The following is a 26,526-nucleotide window of genomic DNA, read 5'->3' as shown; positions in this document are numbered from 1 at the left end:
TGTATTGCACCTTTATAACGACACTCAGTTTTTATTTATTTATTTTTTTTTCCCCGTTCTGTGCCATATCATTTATACATCTGGGTGCACTCAATATTATTTCACTGTCATTTATAGAAGATTTTTTATATCAAGTTTTTTATGTCAAGTGCACAATTTGACCTGGTGTATTGCACTTTAGTATTTATGCACATTGTCTGAGCTTATTTAAACATACAGTTTCACACTTTTATTCTATTTCTGTTTTGGTTGTTACTTGAGTACATGTTAGTTTAATTAGTTTTATTTAGCCGGAGCGCAACACCATTTCTTAATTACTATCACTTAATCTGGGGAGGGTTTACACCCCTGCCGGTGTTTTGCTGCAACCACACTAGTTCTAGGACACATTGATAGGCGCGAGAATACTTTTACTCTCATTTATGTTTGACCCTATGTCCCAGGGTATTCTGAGATGCTGTGACATTTACTTAGCTACTGACACGAATAAGTCTTACCTGAAACCCAGCCACCCTGCGGAGTACTGTAATCCATGCCTGGGCCCAACCCCGACTGCACTATGCCTGAGTAGTTTCCACCTATGCTCCGGTCCCACTGGATGGCCGGCCTGTTTCTCAGAGTTTTGGGTGCCACACCAGGATGACTGGTCACATGGGGCTCATCTAGGATTCTAAACTGTTAAATTGTTATTTGATTGTGGTTTTTAGCCTTGTTATTTGTCTGTCTGCGAGTAAGAGGCGAAATTGAGCTGCATCCTGCAACCCATTTGTTTACTGTAGATTCTCCCATGGGCTGCCGGTACTCCTGGGCTGGAGAGCCTGCTAGTCCCCAAATTACAGGGTTTCCAGCTTTCTCTATGCGACTTTCCTTTGCTTTTGCAGGGAATGGCTCAATTGGCAGTTATATGTTTTGGCCAATTCTCTTTGTTCAGGGTTCCTGTGAATTATAGTTAAGTTACCTTGGTCTGGGGCAGCCCTTTGGTAGTGTCGGAGACACCACGGTTGACACTACTCCCCCACATAGACCCGTTCTCCATCTGAGATTCGGGTGGAGACCTTATACTTGATTTGAGTTTACCATAATTAGTTGGTATTCGTTTATTCACTGTTATATATTTGTGCTACCACTCTTGAGGGAAACTTCCTGACAGGTGGTCTAACTCTCTCGACCTTCAATCTCTGTATCTTACTTTCTTTTTCCCCCTTTTCTTGTTTTTATCACCCTCCCCCCCCTTTTATTTTTTTTATTTGTGCAGTGGTTACCTCGATCACTACCATGCTGGCAGTGACCTTGCTCTCCTTGAATGCCCACGGTCAGAACACTCGGGAGAGGAAGTCACAGGTGCTAAGTGAGATATGGAGAAACCGTGCCCAGAGCCATGCAACAAGAGACACACTTTAAGTCTTCGAAACTCCTGAAGTTCGGGAACTCCAGGTACCCCTTTGCCACAGCTGTTCTCCAGACTCTAAATCTCAGGGAGTCAGTACTCTTATTTCTAAAAATGTAGCATGGGTGTTGTCTGTAATAATCAGGGGCGACCTGGGGCGATACCTTTTTGTGAAGGGTTCCATTTTTGGGCAAGTCGTAACCCTAGTCAATATCTACACCCCCAACATAGTCAAGTGGGTTTTATTGAGGACTGCTTGGACAAACTGACTGTCTTATGCTGCCCTTCGTCGGATTAAGAAAGCCCTGACGGCGGTTCATCTGGTAGATACTTGGATTGCGCAAAGTGAAACTTGAGACTATACCTTTTTTTGCCCCCTCACAACTCTAATGCCCTGTACACACGATCAGACATTCCAATGACAAAATCCATATGATTTTTTTCAGACGGATTTTGGCCCAAACTTGTCTTGCATACACACGGTCGCAGAAAGTTGTCGGAAAATTCTTTCGGAACGAGATGATGTAAAGCACGTACGACGGGACTATAAAAAGGCCAGTAGCCAATAGCTTTTGTCTCGTAATTTATTCTGAGCATACGTGGCACTTTGTACGTCAGAATTGTATGCACACGATCGGAATTTAAACGATTGGATTTTGTTGTCAGAAAATTTTAGATCCAGATCTCAAACTTTGTGTACCAGAAATTCTGTTGGAAAAAGTCAGATGGAGCCCACACACTATCGGAATTTCCGACAACACAGTCTGATCGCAAATTTTCCGTCGGAACGTCCGACCGTGTGTGCAGGGCATTATTCGAGATTGGACTGTCTCCTAGTGCGCCAATAGACCCTTCCACTAGTGATATCCAGGAGTATAGAGGTGAAAACCTTTTCAGACCACGCACCAATCTTTTTGACTCTCATGTTGGGGGGAGGCATAGCCCACTAACCTGGGTCTTGGCGGTTAAACGAGAGTTTGATCCAGCAGCCCCAATTTACTAAATTAGTAGAGGAGGAGATTAAAGCGTACTTTGCAGCCAACTAAGCGACTGTGACCTCTCCCTGCATGCTATGGGAGGCTCACAAATGCGTAATTAGAGGAGTCCTTATTAAATTAGGAGCTAAAGTGAAGAAAGACAGACTACGTGAGGTTGACTTTCTCTGGAGTGCATTGGAACTTTGGAGAGGCAACATAAATGATCTCTACCTCGCGATGTGGCCGTCGACTTACAAAACTTACGTGACGCTCTTAACTCCCTTTTAATGGTTAAAACAAAAACCAAGCTCATGTACTCACTGAGACAATTCTATGAATTTGATGGTAAACCGTGCAGACCTCCCCTCACTGATGACCCCTTCGGGTCAAAAAATCTTTAAATCACAGGAGATAGCCAACTGCATTTGCAGCTATTACAAGAAGCTCTACAATATGTCCCCGTTGGGTACTGAACCTAATTCTTCGGCCCACACCTCTATTATAGACGAGCATCTGCTCTCCTTATGTGTCCCCACGTTGACGTCTCAGGAGAGAGAAGAAATGGAAGGCCCTATTACAGAATCAGAAGTCCTCAGAGCCATTGAGGGAATGGAAACGGGAAAACACTGGGTCCCGACAGATTTCCATTACTTTACTGTCATAGGTATGCCACACACCTGGTTTCGTGCTTTCTGCAAGCTTACAATGCACTCCTAGATGGGACTGCACTCCCTAAGGATTCCTTATTTGCCCACATAGTACTGATTCCAAAAGAGGGTAGCGATACGACGGATTGTGCAACCTACCATCCAATATCATTGTTGAACACAGATCTCAAGATCTTTACCAAGATTTTAGCCAATCGTCTGATATTGTTTGTTCCCAAGTTAGTTCAGTTTGACCAATTTGGCTTCGTCCGAACCAGAGAGGCCAGGGGCGATACGAGTAGGGCCTTGAACCTTATCCACTTGGCCCGGTCCTGGAAAACTCCTATGTTGCTGATTTCAGCTGACGTGGAGAAAGCCTTTGACCGGGTCAACTGGCTTTTTATGAAACGCACGTTGAGATACCTTGGCCTGGGACCCCATATGTGTCAATGGATAGAGGCAATCTATTCCCATCTCTCAGCAGCAGTTAGGGCTAATAAATCTCCTCTCCCTTCTTTCTGAGAAATGGGATGAGACAGGGGTGTCCGTTATCGCCCTTGATATTTATATTGGTACTAGAACCCCTGCTAGCACACATTATGGAAAATCTGAATATTAAAGGCATTGGCGCAGGCAACGCACATCACAAAGTTACGCTGATGATTTATTATTCTTTATCACAAGCCCTGAGACTTCCATCCCCAATTTATTGCAAGCTCTTAGAACATACTGCACCCTATCTAATTATAAAATTAATTTACACAAATCAGGAGCCTTGAACATAAATTTACCCAAGGTGACTCAGGTAAACATACAGCAGAATTTCCCCTTCAACTGGGCCCGCCACAAAATCAAATATCTGGACGTATATCTTACTCCCTCACTGTCCGAGGTTTTTCAGGCAAATTTCTCCCCCTGGCTCACTTCCTTACGCCTAGATCTTCAACGTTAGCACACAAATTCTTTCTCCTGGCTTGGTAGGAATAGTATTTTAAATTATTGTACCTCCTCCAAACATTACCAATAGCGATCCCAAGCCACTTCCTACGCTCGGTCCGTGGGGAGTCTTTGAACTTCCTCTGGGGATACAAATCTAAAAGACTGTCTCATTGCGTCCTGTCCCTATCAAAAGACAGGGTGGTATAGGGTTCCCAGACCCATTTAAATATTACTATGTGGTCCATCTAACCAGAGCCCTAGACTGGACCAAACACGTCTTTGTTGTGGCAGACTTCTACCCTGCCGGTGCCCCTAAAATCCCACCCATTGATTGGAACTACACTATTGGTAGTAGCAAAATTGGGTTGTGCCACAATGACCCCCCATACCCCCTCACCTTTGTCACTGGTTATTGGAGCCTAGGAGTTACCTTCTAGTCTATCGGGGAGAAGGTTCAGGGAATTCCTCTCGTCTAACAAATATAGACTTCAAGACTTTCTTCAAGGGGACCGATGGTGCACTATTGAGGAAATTCAAGCAATGCTGTCTCCTCCTCTAGACAGATGGCGAGGAATACAGAATATACATTTTCTCACCACCTCGCATTTCGTGCCCTCCACTAGCTACTCCATATCTGACTGAGAGGTTATATGTAGATCCTGCCCCTTTCTGCCATCTACTGTCCTTAATGTACAGGATGCTGATTGAGCCCCAAGACAGCTATATACCTCCCTTTCTACTGAAGTGGGAAAACGACCTGCATGGGGCCTTTTCAAAGGACCGGAGAGAACACATTTTGTTTTTTGCACACTGCTCCTGAATCTAGTACGTTTCAGGAGGTGGGGATTAAGATGCTGACCCGCTGGTATAGAGTACCCACACTTATACATAAGATCTACCCTTAAGTTCCCTCTACCTGCTGGCGATGTCAACAATCTGACGGTGAGCTACTGCAAGTATTCTGGACATGCCCTTGGGTCCGCCCCTTCTAGGACGATATCAGACGGGTGATTTTTTAGACTGACAGACATTTCACTGGCAGCTGATCCTACGCAGTGCTTACTCCACCTCACTCCGATGCCGATAAAAAGTCCCTAATGATACATCCCCTTAATGCCGCTAAAATATGTATCCTGAAAAAGTGGAAAAGTACAGAAACCCCTACTATTGGTCAATGGATAGCTGTGGTGAATGAAATGTACCCGATGGAACAATTGACAGCTGCATTACATCGAAAAGAGGAAAAATTCAACAAAACCTAGTTCTACTGGCACGAGTTCCAGTTCTCTCAAGGCTATAACACCTTTGTGACCCCCTCGGTAGAGCAATTGTAACCGCACATAATTCCATAACCACCTGCTTTTACAACCAACTCCCCCCCGCCCCTTTTTTTTCCCTAACTCTATTCCCTCCTCTTCTTACAGTGGGGCAAAAAAGTATTTAGTCAGCCACCAATTGTGCAAGTTTTCCCACTTAACAAGATGAGAGAGGCCTGTAATTGTCATCATAGGTATACCTCAACTATGAGAGACAAAATGTGGAAACAAATCCAGACAATCACATTGTCTGATTTTTGAAAGAATTTATTTGCAAATTATGGTGGAAAATAAGTATTTGGTCAACTACAAACAAGCAATATTTCTGCCTTTCACAGACCTGTATCTTCTTCTTTAAGAGGCTCCTCTGTCCCCCACTAATTACCTGTATTAATGGCACCTGTTTGAACTTGTTATCAGTATAAAAGACACCTGTCCACAACCTCAAACAGTCACACTCCAAACTCCACTATGGTGAAGACAAAAGAGCTGTCGAAGGACACCAGAAACAAAATTGTAGACCTGCACCAGGCTGGAAAGACTGAATCTGCAATAGGCAAGCAGCTTGGTGTGAAGAAATCAACTGTGGGGGCAATAATTAGAAAATGGAAGACATACAAGACCACTTATAATCTCCCTCGATCTGGGGCTCCACGCAAGATCTCACCCCGTAGGGTCAAAATGATCACAAGAACGGTGAGCAAAAATCCCAGAACCACACGGGGGGACCTAGTAAATGACCTGCAGAGAGCTGGAACCAACTTAACAAAGGCTACCATCAGTAACACACTACTCTGCCAGGGACTCAGATCCTGCAGTGCCAGACGTGTCCCCCTGCCTAAGCCAGTACATGTCCGGGCCCGTCTGAGGTTTGCTTGAGAGCATTTGGATGATCCCGAAGAGGATTGGGAGAATGTCATATGGTTAGATGAAACCAAAGTAGAACTGTTTGGTAGAAACACAACTTGTCGTGTTTGGAGGAGAGAGAATGCTGAGTTGCAACCAAAGAACACCATACCTACTGTGAAGCATGGGGGTGGCAACATCAGGCTTTGGGGCTGTTTCTCTGCAAAGGGAAGAGGACGACTGATCCATGTACATGAAAGAATGAATGGGGCCATGTATCGTGAGATTTTGAGTGCAAACCTCCTCCCATCAGCAAGGGCATTGAACATGAAACGTGGCTGGGTCTTTCAGCATTACAATAATCCCAAACACATCGCCCGGGCAACGAAGGAGTGGCTTTGTAAAAAGAATTTCAGGGTCCTGGAGTGGCCTAGCCAGTCTCCAGATCTCAAACCCATAGAAAACCTTTGGAGGGAGTTGAAACTCTGTGTTGCCCAGCGACAGCCCCAAAACATCACTGCTCTAGAGGAGATATGTATGGAGGAATGGGCCAACATATCAGCAACAGTGTGTGACAACCTTGTAAAGACTTATAGAAAACGTTTGACCTCTGTCATTGCCAACAAAGGATATATAACAAAGTATTAAGATGAACTTTTGATATTGAAAAAAATACTTCTTTTCCACCATAATTTGCAAATAAATTCTTTCACAAATCAGACAGACAATCTGATTGTCTGGATTTGTTTCCCCATTTTGTCTCTCATAGTTGAGGTATACCTATGATGACAATTACAGGCCTCTCTCATCTTTTTAACTGGGAGAACTAACTACTTTTTTGCCCCGCTGTATTTCTATTGATCCTGCCTTCTCCGCCTATCCTTACCTGTTTGTCTTCTATTCTCTGTGACAAAGTGCTTCTTAATCATGCTTGAAAAAATGTTTGGGTGCACCTGACTTGCGGCAATAACAAAGTCTTATTTTGATGTTTCTATACTCAGTCCCACATAAGGGAGCTGGAGCTAAAATAACAACCACCGATTCACTAGGCCCCTATTAGGGGTTGCTACGTTCTTATTGTTGTGTTCATTAGCCCATTCTTAATGTACAAATATATGTTGTTGGACTTTTTTGACTTGTCTGTTGTAGTCAATAAAAACCTTTAAATTAAAAAATCATCTATAGTATATGATTATTCAGAGGTTTGTATACAAAGATCGCCATCATTGATTTAAAACTTGAACTCCAAATGATGAACAATATGTACTGATTATCTACGTGTTTTGCGAAATAAAAACTCGCTTTCTCAGGAGAGGTACATATGGATATCTAAAAAAATGAGTTAATAAGTCCAGTTTGCAGTTTCGGAGAAGCCATGTTGGGGACACAGCACATATGTGGAAGAAGGTGCTCTGGTCAGATGAGACCAAAATTGGATTTTTTGGCCTAAACGCAAAACGCCATGCATGGCAGAAAACACTGCACATCACCCTGAACACACCATCCCCACCGTGAAACATGGCGGTGGCAGCATCATGTTGTGGGGAAGCTTTTCTTCAGCAGGGACAGGGAAGCTTGTCAGAGTTGATTGGAAGAAGGATGGAACAAAATACAGGGCAATCTTAGAAGAAAACGTGTTAGCGTCTGCAAAAGACTTACAGTCAGAGCTACAATGGAATGGTTTAGATCAAAGCATGTGTTAGAATGGCACAGTCAAAGTCCAGACCTAAACCCAATTGAGAATCTGTGGCAAGACTTGAAAATTGCTGTTCACAGATGCTCCCAATCCAATCTGACAGAGCAAAGAAGAACGGGCAAACGTTTCACTCTCTAGATGTGCAAAGCTGGTAGAGACATAACTATAAAGACTTGCAGATGTATTTGCAGTGAAAGGTGGTTCTATAAAGTATTGACTTAGGGGGGCTGAATACAAATGCATGCCACATTTTTCATATTTTGTAAAAAAAAATTGAAAACCATTTATAATTTTCCTTCCACTTCACAATTATGTGCCACTTTGTGTTGGTCTATGACAAAATGTAGAAAAATCAACGGGGTATGGATACTTTTTCAGAGCACTGTATATGTTTTCTTTGTACCAAACATTCCTGCATAATATTGAGATGTTGGATTTGGAATTATAGCTCGATCTGGTTTATAGATGAAGAGAATATTTTACCTCAACATCAACGTTAGGTGAGCTTTCCCTTGGGTCGTAGTCATACAGCGCAACCATCCTCCTTGTGGACACTGAGTGCTGCCTCCCACTTCTCCTGTTTCGCTCTGTGTCAATCATAGAATAGTTTATATGATTCAATTGAAAACCAAGTCTCCCATCAACAATTATATCTCATGATAAAAACAACAAGCTGGACAAAAGACCAACGGAGTGGACATAAAAGCTGAAATGGACAGTGATGACAATTTCCTGGACATACCACCTCTAGACCTGACTTATAAAATACTTTTCGATTAGATGATCCTCTGAGCATGACTCAAACAATGGCCACTGTTTATGTATCAGCACAAATTTATGACTTTTTGTTCCATTTTGTTCTCCAAGCTGCATCATGTTCAAAATGATCATTCATTCATAAGAGTAAGTTTTGTCCCAGAATTGACCACTGTACAATTGTGCCTCAGTATAATTTGCTCTGTGTACGTTTTGCTGTTAAGGGCAATCAGTGTGGACTACTACAGTTTAATTTTTTTATATTGAAACTGCATTAATTAGGTTGTTTAACCCTAAATGCTATAACTTACATACTGTATATCTATCATTTATGCTCCCAGTGAAAATGTTTAATTACATTGGATGCTCCAAGCAAAATCGCATTAATGTAGAGCAGAATTAAACAATCTGAAGTTCACTTTTTCTTCAAAGTTCGTGTTTTTTTTTTTTTTTATTAAGTAGTCAACAGTGGCCTGTGCCTAGTCTCCAACCACACCTGTATCATATTTGCAGTCTTCTTGATCTCCTGTAGCATGCCTGCAGTATCTGACTGCTGCAGTATTTCCGGTCTTTGGCAGTTTTCTGTAGCATTACATACACTGATTATGTGCGGCCCTTTGGTTATATCAGGGGCTCAATTTGAGGTCCCCATATCAATTAACTTGACCACTACTGCTCTTATTTATCCAAAAAGAGAGGTTGGAATTATTGATCCTGAAAACTAGTCCAATTTAGACTTAGCTGACACTTCACACCTTTTAACATCCCTGTTAGCGGCACAAAAGTCTTTCACAGTCTAAACTTCTTAGATGTGAAGTCCTAGTTTTATGTACTGTATTTAATGCAAAGGGCTGGGGATGCACAATTAATTAATTGTTGTTAATTAATGCCGCAATCGCATATAAAATATTGTTTTCTGCAATAATATGGTGTATTTTAAACTGCCATAAATCACTATTTTTTCAACTTTCTTTGACTTTACACGTAAATAAAATTTAGAAAGGTTAATATTTATGCGACCACTTAAAAAGTAGTTCAGTTCAACCTCAAAAGTAGTTCAGTTCAACCTAAAGCAATCAAAGATCATGTATAAGGTACTGTATAAATACAGTCGTGTTGTGGTTAGGGGTTAACAGCAGCAGGATTCATTGTCAAAAATGATGCAAGTTCAAAGAACAAAACATGCTTGTTAGTTTAACTTACAAAAACATAGTAATATTTAGACAGGTCATATTAGCTTGTGTATTAACTGAATAAAGTTAAGGTTTGTTTAGCACAGACCTCGTTTAGACTTTCTGGATCTGCGGTGTACAGAGCGAGAGCTCTCTTTGAAACGTTCACAGTTGACTTCAGGAAAGGAATGCATATAAATAAAAGAAGAGAACATATGAAGCTGTTTAGAGTTCTACTGTCAACCTAGAAACGCTCAACTTGGAAAGTGAATGTAACTGACTAGTGTTTTTGTTTCTCATCAAGTGTAAAAAAGCTCAATTTACAAATGTATGTAAAATATCTCTAAAACAAATATATACTAATACTAACCATTCTAAACAATGTGCTTTATTTTACAAATTTGTATTTAAGTAAACTGTTTAGTTCAAAGTCTTTTTCTCTTAGCTTCCTTGTGAAGAAAGTGTGTGTAGTAAGTAAATTGGGGCTCATGGTTAACCGTGTTCAACCACAGGATCTAAGAAGTTCAGCAATGAAAAGTTAAAGCAAGGGGAATCACCAAGATTGTATTGTTTGTAAGATTGTGAATACACTCTAATGTCAAGAAAAGTGCTGCTCCTAGAAGGAGGCAACAGCCAACCTTAACAAAGAATCAATGCCTTTACAGCAGCAAGTTGTGATCAAGTTACAGGCCAGTACCACAACTGAGATCATACACCAGAATTATATTCCCATCACCCTGCTATAAAAATGTTGTTACCACCTTAAAAACGTACATGTTAAGGTCATAAAGTGATGGGGGCATCCATTTTACTCAGTCCGATGGATTATGGCTTGTCATCAGAAGTCTTATATTAACCACTTGGGATCCGCGCTATTGCCAAATGACGGCATTAGCGCGGATCTACTTTTCCGGGACTACGTCTATTGACGTCGTCCCGGGTACGAGCGGCCTGCGCGCGCCCTGAGGGGCGCGCGCGGCACGCTCTGTGATCGGCGAGTCCGTGAGACTCGCCTGATCACCGATCCGTGCAAGGGGTCGATCCCGACCCCTTATCACGTGATCAGCTGTCAGCCAATGACAGCTGATCATGTGATAGAACGGAGCCGGTAATCGGCTATTATTCCTCCTCGCGCTGACAGCGCGAGGAGAGAAAAAAAAAGCCGATCACCGGCGGCCGTGATCGGGACATCAGTCCCGATCACGGCCAGCAATACAGCTGACCACCTGCCCCCTGCCAGTGCCCACCTGCCCACCGCAGTGCCATCCTGAATAAAAGTAAGTGCCACCCAGCAGTGCCCACAGTGCCATCCAGCAGTGCCACCAACAGTGCCACCCACAGTGCCCACAATGTGCCTCAAAGGTGCTGCACCCCAGTGCCGCCCATCAGTGCCCAGCAGTGCCGCCCATCAGTGCCCAGCAGTGCCACCTATCAGAGCCACCTATCAGTGCCCATCAGTCCCATCTATCAGTGGTACCTATCAGTGCCCATCTGTGCCACCCATCCGTGCCACTTATCTGTGCCACCCATCCATGCCATCTTATCTGTGCCCATCTTTGCCCATCAGTGCCGCCTTATCTGTGCCCATCAGTGCCGCCTTATCTGTGCCTATTAGTGCCGCCTTAACTATGCCTATCAGTGCCCACCAGTGCAGCCTATCAGTGCCCACCAATGCAGCCTATCAGTGCCCACCAATGCAGCCCATCAGTGCCCACCAATGCAGCCCATCAGTGCCCACCAATGCAGCCATCAGTGCCACCTAATCAGTGCACTTCAATGAAGGAGAAAAATGACCCGTTTGCAAAATTTTATAACAAACTATTAAAACATGATTTTTTTTTTTTTGCATCTTTTTTTGTTTGTTTAGCAAAAAATAAAACTCCGAGCTGTAACTAAATACCACCAAAAGAAAGCTCTATTTGTGGGAAAAAAATGATAAAAATTTCATTTGGGTACAGTGTTGTATGCCCGCGCAATTGTCATTCAAAATGCATCAGCGCTGAAAGCTGAAAATTGGTCTGGGACTGAGGGGGGTTTAAGTGCCCAGTAAGCAAGTGGTTAATGATGGAACAACATCTCCACATTGTATCTCATTCTAAGCTAATTTACACTCCAATCTAAATTGCAGTCTGCCTCCAAAACTCCAAAAGAGCCAAGCACTCAAGTACTAGTTTCCATAAACAACTATGAACTGGAGCAAAGAACACACATTGTGTGCTACTGAAAGTCTACCCATTCCAATTTATCCTTGTTGCAGGATATACATTTTGAAAGGTCTGTCATATAATCACAGCACTGGTCTGTCCCAACTCACGTTTTGCTCTGGGTTTTCAGATCACTGCAATTACAAAAGTAAGGTGGTTGAAAAAACAGCCCACATCTCCGTTAACATATATCAACATAATCCTGTAACTAACCTCATTATAATAATATCTCATGTTTCTCATAGTGGGCTTCATCATCAGTGGTGACAGTGAAGAGTGTTTGGTATGAGATATTTACAGTAAAATTTTATTATAATTGTAATTGAATAATCTTAATACAGTGGTGTGAAAAAGTGTTTGCCCCCTTCCTCATTTCCTGTTCCTTTGCATGTTTGTCACACTTAAGTGTTTCGGAACATCAAACCAATTTAAACAATAGTCAAGGACAACACAAGTAAACACAAAATGCAATTTGTAAATGAAGGTGTTTATTATTAAAGGTGAAAAAAAATCCAAACCATCATGGCCCTGTGTGAAAAAGTGATTGCTCCCTAAACCTAATAACTGGTTGGGCCACCCTTAGCAGCAACAACTGCAACCAAGCGTTTGCGATAACGTGCAATGAGGCTTTTACAGCGTCCTGGAGGAATTTTGGCCCACTCATCTTTGCAGAATTGTCCTAATTCAGTTACATTAGAGGGTTTTTGAGCATGAACGGCCTTTTTAAGGTCATACCACAACATCTCAATAGGATTCAGGTCAGGACTTTGGCTAGGCCACTCCAAAGTCTTCATTTTGTTTTTCTTCAGCCATTCGGTGGTGGACTTGCTGGTGTGTTTAAGATCATTGTCCTGCTGCAGAACCCAAGTTCGTTTCAGCTTGAGTACACGAACAGATGGTCGGACATTCTCCTTCAGGATCTCTTGGTAGACAGCAGAATTCATAGTTCCTTTTATCACGGCAAGTCTTCCAGGTCCTGAAGCAGCAAAACAGCCCCAGACCATCACACTACCACCACCATATTTTACTGTTGGTATAATGTTCTTTTTATGAAATGCAGTGTTCCTTCTACGCCAGATATACTTGGACACACACCTTCCAAAGAGTTCCACTTTTGTCTCATCGGTCCACGGAATGTTGTCCCAAAAGTCTTGGGGATCATCAAGATGTGTTGTGGAGAAATTGAGACGAGCTTTGATGTTCTTTTTGCTCAGCAGTGGTTTTCTCCTTGGAACTCTGCCATGCAGGCCATTTTTGCCCAGTCTTTTCCTGATGGTGGAGGCATGAATGCTGACCTTAACTGAGGCAAGTGAGGCCTGCAGTTCCTTGGACGTTGTTGTGGGGTCTTTTGTGACCTCTTGGATGAGTCGTCGCTGCGCTCTTGGGGTAATTTTGGGCGGCCGACCACTCCTGGGAAGGTTCACCACTGTTCCATGTCTTTGCCATTTGTGGATAATGGCTCTCACTGTGGTTCGCTGGATTCCCAAAGCTTTGGAAATGGCTTTATAACCCTTTCCAGACTGATAGATCTCAATTACTTTCTTTCTCAATTGTTCCTGAATTTCTTTGGGTCTCGGCATGATGTGTAGCTTTTAAGGATCTTCTGGTGGACCTTACTGTGTCAAGCAGCTCCTATTTAAGTGATGCCTTGATTGTAAACAGGTGTGGCAATAATCAGGCCTGGGTGTGGCTAGAGAAATTGAACTCAGGTGTGGACAACCACAGTTATAGTATGTTTTAACAAGGGGGGCAATCACTTTTTCACACAGGGCCATGATGGTTTGGATTTTTTTTCACCTTTAATAATAAACACCTTCATTTACAAATTGCATTTTGTGTTTACTTGTGTTGTCCTTGACTATTGTTTAAATTGGTTTGATGTTCCGAAACACTTAAGTGTGACAAACATGCAAAGGAACAGGAAATGAGGAAGGGGGCAAACACTTTTTCACACCACTGTATAACTGAAGGAAAACAACAGAAGGTACAGATGATTGAAATCTATGGGAGTAGAGAATTTTACAAAAGAATACATAATGGAAATATGGTTTACGATGCATACAACCTCCTGGTCCTAGTTAGGAGATTAATTTAAATGTTGTCTATTTGATAATTTACAGGTGCATACATTTTATGTTATTTGAATGACTTTTTATATAATAAATGCATGGTTAAGCTTGATATGTGTAATCAAATGATGCATGCTTTATTCATTTTTGGTTCATTTACAATCATGTCACTACATCTTTAAATGTATGTATGGAAAAAACACTTTTTATTTTATTTTATTAGCTTAGGGAAAAGGTCAATTTTACAGGTTAATTTTTGCTTTGTGTCTTGCAAAAGAGATTTTCCTTCACTTCCTGTCTTGGAGAAGCAAAAGGAAGTGGGAGGAAATCCCAATCTTAAACAGTTGTCATCAGAACATTTGTCCCCACAAAAGGATTTTCCTTTGCCATGTATGACAACTCTAAAATTTGGGACTTCCACTATTTCCTGTTTCAGGGACTACTAGGCTAATTAGAAAAATAGAGGGGTAAAACTTCCAAATAGAGAAACAGAGAGCAACAACAATTTAATGGAGGGTGTAATTCCTCCTGATACTATTCACAAATAAAAAAAATAAAAAATAAAAAAAATACTTTTACCGTTACATACACTTTAACCTGAAAATTGCTTTGATCTTCTACCCTTGAAACATACATGTGCTAAATTCAAGTTGGGAAAGTCAAATGATACTCTTTACTAACTTTTGTGGAGTGAATTGGTTTGCTAAAGGGAGATTAGTGGTGTCAGTATACAGTTTTTGTTCCTTGCCCTCATGTGCTTGGAAGAAGTATATTTATTTGAACTATTTGAGCTCAGTACACAGAATGCATATTAGACTCAAGCACAAACCAACTGTAATGAGATACAACATGGGCTAGTGTTTTCTCTGCTATGAATATTTTTTTTTTTAACAGTATTATGTCATAATCTAGGAGTCTAAGAGCAAACAGACTTCATAAATTCTAAAACATTTCCTCAAGATGGATTTTTTTATGAATGTTATTTTGAAATATAATGAATTATTTCATCTTTTTTTTTGCTCTGTTATGACAGTTTTCCATGTCAGATTGTACTGAAGAAAAAACAAAAATAAACTTGAACTGTGAACTAAGCTGAAGAGCTACAATCAATTATGTGGCTGATCTTCATAGTAGGTCAGCTGTTGCATACCTTAAGATGAAAAGAGTAGTGAACAAATAAAGTACAAAAAAGTGCTTGGACAGCACAACCCTTGTGCTTACTGTTAAATCCAAACAGGATAGGCATAATATGCAGACCCAATAGCCAGTAAAAGACTTGTATCCCAGTGCAGTAAAATGCCAATAGTGGGTAAAGCAGAAGGAGAAGGGTAATGCAGACTGTATAAAACTTTGTAATACTTACCAATTTTTTCCACAGGAGTATTCAGTGGCAGAAATCCTTGTTTAAGAAGCTGATCCATCATTTCCTCATCATCAGCTTGAATTTCAGAGACCATGTTACAGGGGATATAGCCAGACCTCCCACAACTTTCACCACGGTAAAAACCATCAGAGTCTTTATCACCATAAACCTGTAGATACGTTTGTTGGGTCAAGAGAGGAAAATTACTAGAAGGATTTAGAGAGGAAAAACCCTAGAAGGATTTAGAGATTACTTTCCAAAGTCAATGTATTTTTTTTAAGATCTAGTATAAGATCTAGAGCTAGTATATTTATGGTGCTGATTAAGGATGTTCGCACCAGAACTTGCGAACAGGCAAAAAATTTGGACGAGCACACAAACACCGTTAAAGTCTATGGGATACGAACATGAAAAATCAAAAGTGCTAATTTTAAAGGATTATATGCAAGTTATTGTCATAAAAAGTGTTTGGGGACCTGGGTCCTGCCCCAGGGGACATGTATCAATGCAAAAAAAAACATTTTAAAAATGGCAGTTTTTTGGAGAGCAGTGATTTTAATAATGCATAAAGTGAAACAACAAAAAATTAATATTCCTTTAACCGCTTGCGGACCAGCCGCCGCAGTTTTACTGCAGCAGGTTGGCTCTGCTGCACAAAATTACGTTATATTGCGTGATCTCGCCGCAAGCTCCATGAGTCCAAGCATTTCCCTATTCTGCCTAGTGACAGGACACTGATCACAGCTCCCTGTAATCGAGAGATGGTGATCAGTGATGTGTCACAGCTAGCCCACCCCCCGCCTACAGTTAAAATCACTCCATAGGGGGACACACTTAACCCCTACAGTGCCACCTCCTGGTTAACCCCTTCACTGCCAGTGAATTTTTCACAGTAATCAATGGTCCCACAAATGTGTCAAAAGTGTCCAATGTGTCCGCCATAATGTCGCAATCACGATAAAAATCGCTGATTGCCATCATTACTAGTAAAAAAAAAAAATGATCAATAAAAATGCCATAAAACGATCCCCTATTTTGTAGATGCTATAACTTTTGCGCAAACCAATCAATAAACGCTTACTGCCATCTTTTTTACCAAAAATATGTAGAAGAATACATATCAGTCTAAATGGAGGAAAAAAAAGTTTTTTGTATATTTTGTGGAGATATTTACTATAGCAAAAAATATTGCTTTTTTTTCAAAATTTACGCCCTTTTTTGCTTATGGCGCAAAAAATAAAAACCGCAGAGGTGATCAAATACCAACAAAAGAAAGCTCTATTTGTGGGAAAATAAGGACGTCAATTTTGTTTGGGAGCCATGTCGCATGACCGCGCAGTTGCCAGTTAAAGCGACGCAGTGCTGAATCGCAAAAAGTGCGCTGGTCTTTGGCCAGCCAAATCCTCCGGGGCTGAAGTGATAAATATCATGCCTGGGGGATGTTTATAGTATGCCTGTAAAGTGGCACAGTTTTCCCGTGTTTAGAACAGTACCACAGCAAAATTACATTTCTAAAGGACAAAAAAGCAATTTAAAACTGATTGTGGCTGTAATGAATTGTCGGGTCTAGGCAATATAGATAAAACTCATTGAAAAAATGGGTATGGGTCCCCCCCCCTCCAGTCGATTATCAGGTCCTTTGGGCCTGGTATGAATATATGGCACCAAAAATAAAAAAAAAGTGTGTGGGGTTCCTCAAAATCCATACCAGGCCCTTCAAGTCATACAAAGTACAGTGGTGTGAAAAAGTGTTTGCCCCCTTCCTCATTTCCTGTTCCTTTGCATGTTTGTCACACTTAAGTGTTTCGGAACATCAAACCAATTTAAACAATAGTCAAGGACAACACAAGTAAACACAAAATGCAATTTGTAAATGAAGGTGTTTATTATTAAAGGTGAAAAAAAATCCAAACCATCATGGCCCTGTGTGAAAAAGTGATTGCCCCCCTTGTTAAAACATACTATAACTGTGGTTGTCCACACCTGAGTTCAATTTCTCTAGCCACACCCAGGCCTGATTATTGCCACACCTGTTTACAATCAAGGCATCACTTAAATAGGAGCTGCTTGACACAGTAAGGTCCACCAGAAGATCCTTAAAAGCTACACATCATGCCGAGACCCAAAGAAATTCAGGAACAATTGAGAAAGAAAGTAATTGAGATCTATCAGTCTGGAAAGGGTTATAAAGCCATTTCCAAAGCTTTGGGAATCCAGCGAACCACAGTGAGAGCCATTATCCACAAATGGCGAAGACATGGAACAGTGGTGAACCTTCCCAGGAGTGGCAGGCCGCCCAAAATTACCCCAAGAGCGCAGCGACGACTCATCCAAGAGGTCACAAAAGACCCCACAACAACGTCCAAGGAACTGCAGGCCTCACTTGCCTCAGTTAAGGTCAGCGTTCATGCCTCCACCATCAGGAAAAGACTGGGCAAAAATGGCCTGCATGGCAGAGTTCCAAGGAGAAAACCACTGCTGAGCAAAAAGAACATCAAAGCTCGTCTCAATTTCTCCACAACACATCTTGATGATCCCCAAGACTTTTGGGACAACATTCCGTGGACCGATGAGACAAAAGTGGAACTCTTTGGAAGGTGTGTGTCCAAGTATATCTGGCGTAGAAGGAACACTGCATTTCATAAAAAGAACATTATACCAACAGTAAAATATGGTGGCGGTAGTGTGATGGTCTGGGGCTGTTTTGCTGCTTCAGGACCTGGAAGACTTGCCGTGATAAAAGGAACTATGAATTCTGCTGTCTACCAAGAGATCCTGAAGGAGAATGTCCGACCATCTGTTCGTGTACTCAAGCTGAAACGAACTTGGGTTCTGCAGCAGGACAATGATCTTAAACACACCAGCAAGTCCACCACCGAATGGCTGAAGAAAAACAAAATGAAGACTTTGGAGTGGCCTAGCCAAAGTCCTGACCTGAATCCTATTGAGATGTTGTGGTATGACCTTAAAAAGGCCGTTCATGCTCGAAAACCCTCTAATGTAACTGAATTAGGACAATTCTGCAAAGATGAGTGGGCCAAAATTCCTCCAGGACGCTGTAAAAGCCTCATTGCACGTTATCGCAAACGCTTGGTTGCAGTTGTTGCTGCTAAGGGTGGCCCAACCAGTTATTAGGTTTAGGGGGCAATCACTTTTTCACACAGGGCCATGATGGTTTGGATTTTTTTTTCACCTTTAATAATAAAAACCTTAATTTACAAATTGCATTTTGTGTTTACTTGTGTTGTCCTTGACTATTGTTTAAATTGGTTTGATGTTCCGAAACACTTAAGTGTGACAAACATGCAAAGGAACAGGAAATGAGGAAGGGGGCAAACACTTTTTGACACCACTGTATGTGTTCATACAAAGTATGAAAAGGGATCTGTCATCTCCCCTAGTAAGTCCCATCCCCCTTCAGTTAGAACACAGTGAGGGAACACAGTTAACCCCTTGATCGCCCCTAATGTTAACCTTTTACCTTCCGGTGACATTTATACTGTAATCAGTGAATTTTTATAGCACTGATCGCTGTATAATTGTCAATGCTCCCAAAAATGTTTCAAAAGTGCCCAATTTGTCCGCCGCAATATCGCAGTCCTGATAAAAATTGCAGATTGCTGCCATTACTAGTAAAAAAAAAAAAAAATAATGAAAATGCCATAAATCTATCCCCTATTTTGTAGATGCTATAACTTTTGCGCAAACCAATCAATATATGCTTATTGTGATTTTTTTTATCAAAAATATGTAGAAGAATACATATCCGCCTACACTGAGGAAAAAAATTTGTTTTTTTGAAAAAAAGTGGGATATATATTATAGCAAAAAGTTAAAGATACTGTTTTTGTTTTCAAAATTGTCGCTGTTCTTTTGTTTATAGCGAAAAAAAAAAAATGCAGAGGTGATCAAATACCACCAAAGAAAGCTCTATTTGTGGGAAAAAAGGACATCAATTTTTTTAATTTTTTTATGGTACAACATTGCATGACCGTGCAATTGTCAGTTAAAGCGATGCAGTGCCGTATCGTAAAAAATGGCCTGGTCATTGAACAGCCAAATCTTCCGGGGCTGAAGGGTTATGCATTATGAAAATAACGGCTCCCGAAAAAATGACAATTTTTAAAACTTTTTTTGCATTCATACATGTCACCTGGGGCAGGACCCAGGTCCCCAAACACAATAACTTGCATATAAGCCTATAAAATTAGCACTTTTGGTTTTTCATGTCAGTATCCCATAGACTTTAATGGGGTCCTGCGGCTTTCGAATTTGCCATGAACACTGCATGTTGTTTGTTGTTCGCGAATAACCAAAGTTCAGCCTGAACTTATGCTCAGGCTGAACAGTTCGCCCATCCCTAGTGCTGATAGTGTTATATAGGAATCCATTATTTGATTGAATCTAGAAGAATTCAGGTTTATACACATGCAAGATTTTAAATCCTTTCACCATAAAAAAAAAAGAAATTGCACCACAAAAATATACTTTTTGTTTGATGAAAATGTCATGGTAATTTAGTATATGGCATCCTTCTATTTTAATCACGCAGCACAGGACATAGGCAATTTATACACCACGGCAAGCTTTTGAGAACACACCACCCTAGGGCATTTCCCCTATAACCCTGCCTCTCTCTGTCTGAAGGTGGTAGACTTCTTCACAGAGAAATCAGCTTCACTAATTTATTTTCTTAGTTTTTTTATTGCAATTCTTCCACCAACCCTCATTGTCTTTAAAAGCCTACGCAGAAGCAGTGTATCTTGATTAGTGCAACTTCTGTAAAACCTTGGGTGCTGTACCCTCAAGCTGTGGGAATGGCCTGTTATGTTTCTTTGGCACTGGATCCTGTGTTGGGCATTTAACATGGAACTTGGTGTAACATGTTGAATTAGCTGCAGGGTGCTATAAAATGCCAATGGCATAGTCCATCATTATGGAACCCAGTCTGTAGACCCCTTTGGGGGTATGCCCACCATGACAGATGAAGCCTGAATTTTATGTGCAGTCCAGCACCGTGGAGAGGTAAGGCAGGGTCACCTTCTGACCATTACTGTATAAACAGGGATATTTTTGGATTGTATTTACTTCACAGTGCAAACTTTTTCTTTTACCTTGCCATGCCCCTTTTGGGCACAATGAGACCTACAAAATCATGCAAAACATTACCTGTTCTTGAACAGACAGAAAGTTCAGTCTATGATGATTGATTCACTCCTGAAAGAATTTTTACTCCACCTAGAAACTTTGCTGAACTCTATCCAGTGGATCCAGAGTTTGCAAAGAAATGGGCTATTCTTGTGTTTGATCCTGCCATTTCAGTCCTAAACAAACATCTCAATGTACCTATTAAAGATGTTCCTTCTTTCAAGGATTCTGTTGACAGAAAATTTGACATGCTCTTAAAAGCCCTCTTTAACCTGTCAGGCTCATCCCTGCAGCCAGCTTTCGCTGCTATTTCTGTATGCCAAACTACAGAAAACTGGACTAGGTCGAGGAATGGCCCTGTTTTTCAGGCTCATGCAGTTGCACAGCAATTACAACTACCTTCTGCTCTGCTATTTTGTGAAATGCTCTGAAACACACTATTGAGACAAATATCCTGTATGGCTCTAATCTCTATTCATATGCACACAATCTTATGGCTAATGCCACGTACACACGACCTGACTTTCTGACACAAAAGGTCAGACGGTCTTCCCGACGGAGTTCTGACTGAACGGACTTGCCCACACACAATCACACCAAAGTCCGTTCGTATCGAATGCGATGACCTACGACGGGACTAGAAAAGGAAGTTCAATAGCCAGTAGTCAATAGCTGCCCTTGCGTGGTATTTGGTCCGTCGGACCAGCATACAGACGAACGGTTTTCCCGGTAGAAGTTGATTCCGTCGGACACATTTGAAACATGTTCTATTTCTAGGTCTGTCTGAGTTTTTGAAGAAAAATATCCAATGAAGCCCACACATAATTGTAATATCTGACGGAATAATTCCTTCTGACCTTTTCTGCTGGAAATTCCGGTCGTATGTACGTGGCATAAAGGTTTGGACAGTGATATTTGTCTGTAAAAGGCACCTCAAACATATGGTCTTCTAATTAATGCTGATTTGGATTAGGCAGCGCTACTCCCAATGTGTGAAAAGAAATCCCTATTACAGCAGGTACTTTTAACACATATAAACACATAGGTCCTTCCCTTTTCTTCCTGTGAGTGGAGCGGAGGATTGTACCCCAATTTTTGATTGGAGCGCAATTTCTGGTTCTGCTGAGTTTATTCTGTCCAAAGGGTGTGTTTGGGACATCTTTACACTTTCTCACTGTGGATGGAGCACCAATGAACTCTCCATTCTGAGTGGAGCACTGCGTGGAACACTGTTTTTTGTCACCACTTGGAAGCAGCTTATTTTAACTATTAATTCAATTTATAAGTGGTACACATATTTTGGAACTTTATTTTATGGAATGGATTCTATGTTTATTTAATTTCACATGGATTGTTTTTTTTTCCACATTGTTTCATCGTTGTATTTATATTGACACCATATTACTTATACCTAGCTCTGCTTGATTGTTACTTTGGTGAGACACGTATTAATTTCAACAAAGAGGACACAGATGGAAAGGTATTCTTTCCTCACCCTCCTCAGGATCCCCTAACTTCTCTAAACACAGAGAACCTGCATGCTCTCACCAGGCTTCAACCTCAAAACTTAGGCCGCGTACACACGGGCGGATTGTCTGCCCAACTAAGTTCGTCAGACAATCCGACAGACAGTCCGTTCAACTTTTGAATGAACGGACTTGACCACACACGATGAGCAGACAGTCCGCCGAAAGCTTGCGCGATGACGTGTACGGCACGTACGACAGGACTAGAAATTCGACGTCCAATACACTGCAATGCAACCTTCGGCGTGTAAATCCTTTCTGAGCATGCGCCATACTTAGTCCGTCCAACTTGCCTACACACGAGTGGACTGTCCGCTGAAACCAAGTTTGGACGGACAAAATTACGGAAATTCCGAAAGACTTAGTCCGTCAGACTGTCCGCTGAAAAAGTCAGCTGAAGCCCACACGCGAGCGGATTGTCCGCTGAAACACGGTTCAGCGGACTAAGTTGGGCAGACAATCCACCCGTGTGTACGCGGCCTTAGGTTCAGCTATTCTTTTCTGCCCAAGGTTTAGAGTACAAATGCCTCCAAGCCTTCCCCAGTGTCCACTTCACAATAAAAGGGCAGCCTCATTCCTATGAGTCCCAGACCTATAGGTTCAATCTGCAAAATCAAATAGGTACAAGACAGAGTTCAAAATTCTACCACCTCACTGCTTTTGTCTTTCAAAATCAACCAAAAACTGAGAGTTAAATTTGCAGAATGTCTTGAACCACCCGTTTCCAGGCTATCATTGTACCAGTCCCGCTACAGGACAGGTTCAAGGAATTCAACTCAAATGTGTTCATGGTACCAAAGACCAACAGACCATTCATCCTATCCTGGACTTACAATTCCTCAACACATTCCTTCAAATTCCAAAACTTCACATGGAATCCACAAGGTCAATAACTGCCTCTCTGAAACAAGGGGAATACATGGCATCTGCGGGCATCCAAGATGCCCATCTGCATGTTTCTATTTACCCATTTCATCAGCAATTTTCTATGCTTTGCAGTGGCAGGCAACCACTTTCATTATGTTGCCCTGCCCTTTGGCCTATTCTCTGCAACTAGGGAGTTTACAAAGGTCTTATCATCCTTGCTTGCTCTTCTCAGAACTTAGGCAAAGTGACAGACTATCTAGACAATCTTCTCTTGAAGGAGTTATCTCAATTGCAACTCTCAGCAAATGTCCAAAAGACAATTCAGCTGCCCCAGGCCTTGGGCTGGGTGCTCAATATCAACAAGTTTGTTCTCCAGTCTTCCCTGCACCTAGAATACTTGGGTCTGATCTTGAATACATCCCAAGCAAAAGTCTTTCATTATGAAACTGTGATCCAAGAGAAATCCCTCTGCGAGCTTCACTATGAGCACTCAGGGTCAAATGACCGTCTCCTTCGAGGCAGTACCTTTTACCCAATTCCACTCAAGAACTTTCCCTGGACCTACCCATGCTCCTAACAAAAAATATATATATTTAGACGGGGTCAGGCGCCACCGATATTGGCTAAAATGGAGTATGTACAAAGAGGTGAGTACACATAAAGCACTAGCCACCTTGGGGACACAGTGGTTACAAAGGTAAAAAACCATACTATCCACTGGTAAGGTACAGAGACGGTAAAAAGAAGTAAGCAGAACTCAAACCATATGATATCCCCCACTAGTAGGTATTACTACTAAGGTACTAGTGATAATGCACACCAATGTTTATAATGTGCTAGGGGGTATCACAAATTTTATAAATGGCTCACCCAAAGGTGTATATATGGACCACTCATTAGCACTTATGTAGCCATATACCAGATAAGCAGGTAAGCACAGCAAAAACACATATACATATATAAAAAACATATACAGAAAAGATATATATAGAAAAACAACAGGGGTATTAGGTTATATATATGTAAACCTAGCAGGTTAAAGATAATGATAAATGTGTGTCCATGCGTCTGTACACATGCATATACACTAAACCCATAGAGGCCTCTGAAAGTGCTGATAAAGTGCAAATGGGTACAAATATGTACGCAAAGTGCAAATATGATATGCAAATATAATCTTTGAACACATAAAGTGCTTGGTGCAAATATAAATTGATCACACTATAAGTAATTACAAATAAAAGTAAAAATAGAAAAGCAGAAAAATCATAAAGCCCTCAAAAATTTTTTTCAAAAAATACAGCAGAAAGTTCATAAAGGCCCCAAAAATTCATATATAGCACAGACAAAAAACTCATATATAGCCCAAACAGCAAACTCCTAAAAAGTGCAGTCCAAAAACAGACCAAAAACAAAAAGAAAAGCAAAAAGAAAATAAGTGTCCACAAAATCTTCAGATAGGTGCAGAATGAAAGTGACTGGTGCTCAAATACATAAAATTCAGGTGACTTCCGTGCTCACCCCCTCAGCTCCCCACTCACCGGAACTATCAGCCCACGAAGGGCAATCGGGCCTGTAGATTTCACACAGCAATGATCGGTCCACAGAAGCAAGGTTTGAAGGAAGCAGTGTTCCACTTTCTTCTTGATGTATGAAGAAAACTAGTGCTGATGACTCAAGGTTTCCTCAGGGAGAAAAAAGGGGGGAAGACTCCATAGTGCAGTAATTCCAGGTCTCAAAGGTTAGTTTTATAAAACCATAAGCTTTATTGACACACCGATAAGAGAGATGTGTTTTTTCAAAAAACAAGTAACAAAAAACCCCTAGGGGATATAGTACATAAAAAATATATAATTGTGCAATCCCAGGATAACTTAAAATAAATACACACAGTCTTTTCCAGAGAGTACGAAAAACTATATAAAAAAATGGGTACTTGATAAAAATAGATAAATAAAAAGAAAAAAAGGGGGGTAATCAAAAGTATACAATAAAATATAAAATAAAAAAGTAGAAAGAGAGGTGTGAGGTAGCTATTTGTATATGCACACCTCCTCTACCTAAATCCCTTGTATGAGCACAGGTGGTGTACAAGCACACACGCTGTCAAAAGGTAAGCAGGGGGAGAAAAAAGGGGGGCTTGGGTGCACCTGTCTACTCCACAGGGTATGGATCCGCTATGCCCAGTGCGGCGGCCTGGGGGGGGGAAGGAACATACACCGCTGGTCCTCACGGGGGGATGGTGACCCACCGCCTGTGGTGGAGCTGACAGTACCCGGCCGTATCGTTAGGAACAAGCACGTTGACGATCGAATCTAGCGTGCGTTCCGCCCTGCGTTCCACCTAGCTCAGACAGTTAATCCGGATGTGGCGTGCGTAATTACGTCAGCCGCGTTTCGTCATAAGACGTCCTCAGCGACGATCTTTTTTCTCCCCCTGCTTACCTTTTGACAGCGTGTGTGCTTGTACACCACCTGTGCTCATACAAGGGATTTAGGTAGAGGAGGTGTGCATATACAAATAGCTACCTCACACCTCTCTTTCTACTTTTTTATTTTTCTATTTTTATCAAGTACCCATTTTTTGATATAGTTTTTCGTACTCTCTGGAAAAGACTGTGTGTATTTATTTTAAGTTATCCTGGGATTGCACAATTATATATTTTTTTATGTACTATATCCCCTAGGGGTTTTTTGTTACTTGTTTTTTGAAAAAACACATCTCTCTTATCGGTGTGTCAATAAAGCTTATGGTTTTATAAAACTAACCTTTTGAGACCTGGAATTACTGCACTATGGTGTCTTCCCCCCTTTTTTCTCCCTGAGGAAACCTTGAGTCATCAGCACTAGTTTTCTTCATACATCAAGAAGAAAGTGGAACACTGCTTCCTTCAAACCTTGCTTCTGTGGACCGATCCTTGCTGTGTGAAATCTACAGGCCTGATTGCCCTTTGTGGGCTGATAGTTCCGGTGAGTGGGGAGCTGAGGGGGTGAGCACGGAAGTCACCTGAATTTTATGTATTTGAGCACCAGTCACTTTCATCCTGCACCTATCTGAAGATTTTGTGGACACTTATTTTCTTTTTGCTTTTCTTTTTGTTTTTGGTCTGTTTTTGGACTGCACTTTTTAGGAGTTTGCTGTTTGGGCTATATATGAGTTTTTTGTCTGGGCTATATATGAATTTTTGGGGCCTTTATGAACTTTCTGCTGTATTTTTTGAAAAATTTTTTTGAGGGTTTTATGATTTTTCTGCTTTTCTATTTTTACTTTTATTTGTAATTACTTATAGTGTGATCAATTTATATTTGCACCAAGCACTTTATGTTTTCAAAGATTATATTTGCATATCATATTTGCACTTTGCGTACATATTTGTACCCATTTGCACTTTATCAGCACTTTCAGAGGCCTCTATGGGTTTAGTGTATATGCATGTGTACAGACGCATGGACACACATTTATCATTATCTTTAACCTGCTAGGTTTACATATATATAACCTAATACCCCTGTTGTTTTTCTATATATATCTTTTCTGTATATGTTTTTTATATATGTATATGTGTTTTTGCTGTGCTTACCTGCTTATCTGGTATATGGCTACATAAGTGCTA

At 41.2% G+C, this 26,526-nt stretch overlaps 1 protein-coding gene across 25 annotated transcripts in view; it reads right to left on the bottom strand.

Annotated features, from left to right (window-relative positions):
* Positions 1 to 26,526, bottom strand: part of RIMBP2 (RIMS binding protein 2) — a 777,506-nt gene that overhangs the window by 54,980 nt on the left and 696,000 nt on the right. For 13 of the 25 annotated variants that reach the window (XM_077461782.1, XM_077461787.1, XM_077461790.1 and 10 more), the window contains 3 exons: positions 15,373 to 15,541; positions 9,846 to 9,911; positions 8,292 to 8,395 (listed from right to left, as the gene is read on the bottom strand). In XM_077461782.1, the coding sequence (XP_077317908.1) occupies positions 8,292 to 8,395; positions 9,846 to 9,911; positions 15,373 to 15,541 (339 nt within the window). Of the gene's footprint in view, positions 1 to 8,291; positions 8,396 to 9,845; positions 9,912 to 11,624; positions 12,075 to 15,372; positions 15,542 to 26,526 lie in introns of those variants that run through there. The other 12 variants (XM_077461788.1, XM_077461793.1, XM_077461805.1 and 9 more) reach the window with 2 other exon arrangements.

This window comes from Lithobates pipiens, unplaced genomic scaffold, assembly GCF_037356315.1.
Source record: "Lithobates pipiens isolate NorthernLeopardFrog02 unplaced genomic scaffold, aLitPip1_a1.2 Scaffold_3, whole genome shotgun sequence".
In the NCBI taxonomy this organism is placed as follows: Eukaryota; Metazoa; Chordata; class Amphibia; order Anura; family Ranidae; genus Lithobates; species Lithobates pipiens.
Note: the sequence above shows the minus strand (reverse complement) of the source record. Positions and strands in the feature narration are given on the sequence as shown.